General features: G+C 43.2%; 1 protein-coding gene across 1 annotated transcript; it reads left to right on the forward strand.

Moving 5' to 3' along the window:
• Window positions 1-547: 547 nt before the first annotated feature.
• Window positions 548-3,221, forward strand: LOC132652890 (PRAME family member 8-like). Its single transcript, XM_060378828.1, has 3 exons — window positions 548-834; window positions 1,289-1,879; window positions 2,645-3,221. The coding sequence occupies exons 1-3, from the start codon at window positions 548-550 to the stop codon at window positions 3,219-3,221; spliced, it is 1,455 nt and encodes a 484-aa protein (XP_060234811.1).
• Window positions 3,222-7,422: the final 4,201 nt, after the last annotated feature.

Genomic DNA, 7,422 nt, shown 5'->3' on the forward strand with positions numbered 1-7,422 from the left:
CATTCCTGTCTCCTCATATGAACCTGCTAAAGACAAGGTTTAGATTTAAATTCATATTCTTGACACAACTTTAATTAATACAGGATGCAGTATCAACCCCATTTCCAGGATCTTCTCAGTTTTTTCACAGGCGGTTTCCATGTTTTAGAAAAATTATGGGTAGGATGGGTGTGTCAACCTCCCATGTTCTGTTGTCCCAGGACTTGAGACATGATCTATGTCTGGTTTGCACACAAAGATGGTATTCAGCTTTCAGACTACAGGGGACCCCTGCCCAATGGGGATGTGATTGAGTGGGGCATTGGTAAGGGTTGGATGGAACACTGGGGAATGTGTAATCTTGGCTGTGCTTCTCAGTGAGGGAGATTCACTTTGAGACCTCCTATGAGGACAATGGCTTAAGCTGATGTCTCCACCATCATCAAAGCAGTAACTCTGACTTTGAGTGTTTTTTTCTAATAGTGAGGGGCTTTTCTAAACTGGATTGTGACAATGTATTCTCCCCTAAATGCCTCCCCAGGATTCTTCTGACTGAAGACCTTCCAGGATGAGTGCTCAGACACCACCCACACTCCTGAAGCTGGCAAGGCAGGCTCTGCTGAGAGATGAGACCTTGGACATGTCAGCTCTGGACAAACTGCCCATGGAGCTCTTGCCAGCACTGTTCAAGGAGGCCTTGACTGGCAGACACACTACAACTGTGAAGGCAATGGTGGCAGCCTGGCCTTTCCCCTGTCTCCCTGTGGGGGCACTGATGAAGACCCCTTACTTGGAAACCTTCAAGGCAGTTCTATCAGGAGTAGATACATGGCTGCAAAGAAAGTTTCACCCCAGGTAAGCAATAAGCAAGTTCTGTGGAATGGAGCCTATGGATAAGAGGGAAGATATTGTGGGGTCAGGGAGAATGGCTTCTTCTTGAGAGTATCAGAGGCTCCTGATTGATCATTGGATAGAGATACAGGGCGTTTGGAAGCTGTTCTTTGCTTGTGCTAAGGACTGTTGCCTATATCAGAGCTTGGAGCAGATGTAGCCACACAGGAAAATGAGCAATCCCTGGCCTGCCCCAATCAGTAGTAATGGGACTAAGGGGAAACTGAGTTACTTAGATCAAAGAAAGTTACCAGGGCTATCTGTGCAGCAAAGGGAAAGCTTCTGCAGGGTGGGAAGTGGCTGATGAAAAAACACCCACCTTGGCAGGAGTTAGAGCTGAGTTTAGAGATGTGGAGGAAATGCTGAGTCAGTGTGGGGTCTTGCCATGTAGCTGACACTTGACATGTTTTACCCACAGGAGGGGAAAACTTCAGGTTCTTGACCTGAGGAAGAAGCACCATGAATTCTGGAGCATATGGACTGGTGAAGAGGATGGTGACTGCTCAGCAGAGACCCCAGATGAGCAGCAAGTAGTGAAGGTCCTTCCCAGATATGCACTGAGGCGGTGCCTGAAGGTGGTAGCTGACCTTTGCCTCAGGCCACGTGTAGATGAAGAACAAACATGCTTCTTGCAGTGGGCCCAGCAGAGAAAGGACTCCATCCAGTTCTGCTGTCCACAAATGACTATCTGGGCTCAGCCTATCCACGTTATTAAAGAGGTCCTGAATGTTTTTCATCCAGAGCATATCCGAGAATTCGAACTGAACACACACTGGAATGTGTTTATGCTGGCAGACTTTGCTCCTTGCCTGGGCCAGATGAGAAATCTTCACAAACTCTTACTGGCACCCATCTCCAAGAATGTCTTCAAGATTAGCAACAGGACAACAGACAGGGAAGACAAGTGTATCCACAAGTTCATTTCTCAGTTCTCCAGATTCAACTGTCTTCAGCACCTCTCCTTAAAGAGTGTCTACTTTCTCAGAGACCGCATCAATCAGCTCCTCAGGTAAGGAAGGATAGAGAGCTGTGTCAGCTACCAGAGCTGACCTTTCTATTTAGTTTTAAGGATTAGTCATTTATGAGGCCTGCACATCAGTGGGAACAAACACTTAGGCCTCTAGAATACACAAGTTATATGTTGTTTCTATGTATATTGAATCAGTGTGTCAAGTAAGCTATCAAGAATCAGAAGACTGAAGGTCAGCTTCAGTAAGGATGGGATGTAATTCTTGGAATGGTGCCCACCCAATCCAATGGAAAGGGAACAGGAAGGGGAGAGTGTAGTGAGGAATTGGTGGACTCACAAGCACAGTGGTTGAGGCGAGCTCTGAACTCAGGTCTGTGAGATCAGCATCAGCCTCCCCAAATTTCCCATGGGTGACAGGTTTTGAGCTTAAGTAGAGATGAGTGCCTGGGACAATGGGGATAGTGAGGATGTTAAATTACTACAAGTGTGACTGTGCAGACTGATGGAATATAGAGTGCAGTGAGCACACAAGAAGTGTCCCTAGAGCCTGCCAGGACTTTCATGGTTTGGAACTCCGTATGTGTGTTTTCAGGGCTTATGGGCTGAAATGGTTTTGTGCTTGAGAGTAAGGCCAAGAGAAGAAATGTCAGTTTGTTTTGATAGAGGAGATTCCAACAGGAAGCATCTAAAATGATGCCCTTGAATCTACCTCGGGTCACTGGGCTGCTTCTACCTCTGTGTAAATCCCATCCTATACTCTCCAACATAATTTTCCAGAACTAACCTCCTGGTCTATATCCCTAGATGCCTGATGACCCCGTTGGAGACCCTGTCCATGACTTACTGTGACATTTCACAGGTAGACCTGAACTACTTCTCTGAGTGTTCAAAGCTCTTTGAGCTGAAACATCTGGACATGAAAGGTGTGCCCTTAAAGGCTTTGGAACTTATGCCTCTCCGAGTCCTCCTAGAGAAGGTGGCAGACACTTTGCAGTCCCTGGACTTGAAATGTTGTAGGATGAAGGACTCTCATCTCACTGTGCTCATACCTGCCCTCAGCAAGAGCTCCCAGCTGGCCAAGGTCAATTTCTATTGCAATGACTTCTCCATGCCCATCCTGAGGAACCTTTTGCAGCACACAGCCAACTTGAGCAAGATGAATGTGGAAAAGTACCCTGCCCCTCTTGAGTGCTATGATGACTTCGGTTATGTCTCCACAGAAAGATTTGCCCAACTATGTGCTGAGCAAATAGATAGACTCAGGGCCATACGGCAGCCCAAGTGCATCTCCTTTGCTACACATATGTGCCCTAGATGTGGAGAGCGCTGTGTCTATGGCGTGGGATTCCGACTGTGTCTTTGCCAGAGGAGGCAGCGGTGAATAGAGAAACCTAACTTCTGCATTTGAAGCAGTGGGAGGCTTGGGACACATCTCTCATTTTGGATGTCCAGAGCTTGTGGCTTCAGGCTCTGTTCAAGTTTAGAATCCAAATGATGTTTGCTGAGTTGGATATAGGAGACAGCAGGTAACATTGAGAACAATGGGACTTTGGGAACAGGGGTTTTGATGAGTCAGAAAGAAAGTTTTGCCTTTATAAGTAAGTTCTGTCAGGACGGGGTAGCCAGCGGCCTTGTCCTGCAACTGTAAACCTGGATGTTCTACCTCCTGGCTATTGTTTCAGTTATCACCCTCATTGCCATGATCTGGAGGGTTCCATGACACAATGGATGGAAAAACACTGATACATATATATAGATTGAGTGAGACAAAGTTCCTGGCCAATTTGGCATCCATAAAAATGACAATTTCGGTGACACTTCTTTCATTCATGTCCTTTTCCTGCCTGCACAAGAGTTACAAATGTCTTGTGTGGTTCTTTCACATGCTCTAAAACTTAAAGCTAAAGTGAGCAACATAGACACAGCTCCTGTGAATATGAAGGGGGTATTAATGGATCACAGACAATTAATATCCAGTAGACTCAGGCCATAAGGCACCATGGACCCATGAGAGGTGACTGAAGAGAAGGAGAAGACAATACAGGAAAGAGTGAACAGGCTTTTCAATGCTTATTTTCCTTCCAGTCTTAAAACCTAGTTTCCTTTTTAGTTGAAAGCCTCATGTACTCCGGGCTAACCTTGATCTTGTTTGGGTGAGACTATAACCATAAACCAATACATCCATCCCGCATGCCACATGTCTCTAGGACCATATTCCTGTGGACTCCCAAACTCTATGAAGTAGCCATAGTGTATATAAAGGTGTCTGATACCACATAAGTCCCTGTCCTGCAGAAAATATTTTATTTACAAAAGATGTTTATTTTATGTCTTCAGTTGTGGTCTCTATATTGATGTATATAAGAAGAAAAATCTCCCTTGTCCTAGCCATTATATGCCCTGTATTTTCTGTATAATAAGATATCAATAAAATGATATATTTCTCAATTGTTTTCTTCTCCATTGAATTATGTATTGAACACCTAGAACATGTTGTTGTTGTTGTTGTTGTTGTCAGCAACAACCATTTATTAAAACCATAGTTGAAAAAGAATTGTGGGTAATGAACTCTGAGGTGGTTTTACCTATGATGTGTTTGTAATTATTTCAGAGTCAGGGGTGCCTTTCAAAATTATTACCATAGTTATCCATAAGAATTTATAGAAGAAAGTCAAATAAAATACAATGGATTATTTCTCAGAATGATAGGAACCCTATTTCCCCCTTTTCAATATTACTTTTTAATTTATTACAATTTCTTCACTTTTTATCCCAGCTGTAGCTCTCCCCCTTGTCCTCTCACAATCCTACCCTCCCTGCCTCTTCTCCTGTCTTGCCCATTCCCTAGTCCACTGATAGGGGAGGTCTGCCTCCCCTTCCACCTGACCCTAGCCTATTAGGTCTCATCAGGACTGCCAGCATTTTCTTCCTCTGTGGCCTAGTATGGCTGCCCCCCTACCCAGCAGGGGAGGTAGTCATAGAGTCAGGTACTGAGTTTATGTCAGAGACAGCCCTTGTTCCTCTTACTAGGAGGCCCATTTGAAGACTGAAATGCCATGGACTATATCTGTGCAAGGGTTCTAAGATTATCTCCATGAATGGTTTGTGGTTGGAGTATAAGTCTCAGAAAAGCCCTCTGGGCCCAGATTTTGTGGTTCTGTTGTTCTCCTTGTGGAGCACCAGTTCCCTCCAGGTCTTTCTATCTCCCCCTTCTTTCATAAAATCCCCTTCACTCTGCCCAAAGTTTGGCTATGAGTCTCAGCATCTCTTTAATACCCTGCTGTGTAGAATCTTTCAGAGGCCCTCTGTGGAACGCTCCTGTCCTGTTCCCTTTTTCCTCCCTCTTCCAATGTCAATCCAATTTGCCTTTCTAAATGAGGATTAATCATCTTTCCTAGGGTCCTCCTTCCTTAGCTTCTTTAGGTGTACAGATTTTAGTATGGTTATCTTATATTATATGTCTATTATCCACTTATAAGTAAGTATATACCATGTGTATCTTTCTGCTACTGGGATAGCTCACTGAGGATGATCTTTCCTAGTTCCCACCATATGCCTGCAAATTTCTTGATTTCCTTGTGTTTAATTGCTGGGTAGTATTCCATTGTGTAAATGTACCACAATATCTGTATCCATTCCTCAACTGAGGGGCATTGGGGTTGTTTCCAGATTCTGACTATCACAAATAAATCTAAATGTCCTTCAGGTAGCACTATTCCCAGTTGTCTGAGAAAGCACCAGGTTGATTTCCAAAATGGTTGTACAAGTCTCCCGCATGTGTTCTCACTTGAGTTTTTCATCTTAACTATTCTGATGGGTGTAAGGTGAACTCTCAGGGTCGTTTTGATTTGCATTTCCCTGAAGACTAAGGATGTCGAGCATTTCTTTAAGTGTTTCTCTGCCATTCAGTATTCCTCTATTGAGAATTCTCTGTTTAGCTCTGTACCCCATTTCATAATTGGATTACTTGATTGTTTGCTGTTTAACTTCTTGAGTTCTTTATATATTCTGGATACTAGCCCTCTGTCAGATTTAAGGTTGGTGAAAATCTTTTCCCAATCTGTAGGCTGTCATTTTGTTATGATGACAGTATCCTTTGCTTTAGAGCAGCTTTTCAATATCATGAGGTCCCATTTATTGATCGTTGGTCTTAGAGCCTGTGCTGTTTGTGTTCTGTTCAGGGAGTTGTCTCCTGTGCCAATGAGTTCTAGGCTCTTCCCCACTTTTCTTGTAACTGATTTAGTGTGTCTGGTTTTAGGTTGAAGTCTTTGATCCACTTCAACTTTAGTTTTGTGCATGGTGATATATATGGATCTATTTTTATTTTTCTGCCTGCAGACATCCAGGTAAGCCAGCACCATGTGTTGAAGATGCTGTCTTTTTCCTTTGCATGGATTTTGCATCTTTGTCAAAAATCAGGTTTCCATAAGTATGTGGGTTTGTCTCTGAGCCTTTTATTCCATTCCATTGATCCTCCAATCTTTCTCTGTCAGCACCATGCAGTTTTTATTACTGATGTCCTACAGTATAGGTCAGGATCATGGATAGAGACACCTCCAGACACTCTTTATTGTAGAGGAACTTTTTTTTTTATTCTGCTTTTCTTCTATTCTATGTGAATTTGAGAATTTTTCTTTCAAGGTTTGTAAAGAATTGTGTTGGTAATTTGATGGGAATTGCATTGAATCTCTAGTTTGCTTTTGGAAAGATGGCCACTCTTACTGTGTTAATCATGCCAAGGCAGAACATGATTTTCGTTTTTTTTTTTTTCATAGAAGTTATTTATGTTTATTTTGTGAGATTGCTGTTTTGACTGCATGTATGTCTGTGTGAAGTTGTTGGAGTCTGGAACAGGAGTTACAGACAGTTGTGAGCTGTCCTATGAGTGCAGTGAATTGAACTCAGGTCCTCTGCAAGAGCATTCAGTGCTCTTAACCACTGAGTCATCTCTCCAGCCTCCTGCCTCCTTTTGTAGTATGAAGCTTCTCCCTGTCAAGCTCCCATTCTTGGTGGCATCATGTCTAGACAATGTGCCACTCTAGTCCTTCCTAATTTCTTCTTAAGGTTTACATAGTAGAGGCTGGAGTAATGGCTCAGCACTTAAGGGCACTAGCTGCTCTTCCAGAGGCCCCAGGTTCACTTCCCAGCACAAGAAGACAGCCCAGAACTCTGTGTGATCCAGTTCCAGGGGATCCAACACTTCCACAGAGACTTACATACTGGCAAAACACCAATGCACATAAAATACAAGGTAATTAGTTATATCAAAAATTCAAAAACATATTTATGTAATGTTTAAACTATTTCTTTTTAACAGCTTTAAGTTGGTATGATGGTGCGTGCCTTTAATCCCAGCACTGGGAGAGGCAAAGGTAGACAGATTTCTGTGAGACTGAGCATAGCTTGGTCTACAGAAGAAACCCTGTCTCAAACAAAACACAAAAAAATAGAGGAAAAAAAAAAGACAAAACAAACAGTTATTGTCTGTGCACCATGGAGAATTATATGTATCTTCTGGAGGTGAGAACTTAGCTTCAGAAAATGGGGTTGCAGTCATTTGAGAGCTGCCATGTGGATGCTGG

Source organism: Meriones unguiculatus, chromosome 3 (genome assembly GCF_030254825.1).
Source record: "Meriones unguiculatus strain TT.TT164.6M chromosome 3, Bangor_MerUng_6.1, whole genome shotgun sequence".
NCBI lineage: Eukaryota > Metazoa > Chordata > Mammalia > Rodentia > Muridae > Meriones > Meriones unguiculatus.

Coding starts and splice junctions, on each gene's coding strand:
- LOC132652890 (XM_060378828.1), top strand. CDS start 548: ATGAGTGCTCAGACACCACCCACACTCCTGAAGCTGGCAAGGCAGGCT. Junction 835..1,288: donor CAAAGAAAGTTTCACCCCAG/GTAAGCAATAAG, acceptor TTTTACCCACAG/GAGGGGAAAACTTCAGGTTC. Junction 1,880..2,644: donor CGCATCAATCAGCTCCTCAG/GTAAGGAAGGAT, acceptor CTATATCCCTAG/ATGCCTGATGACCCCGTTGG.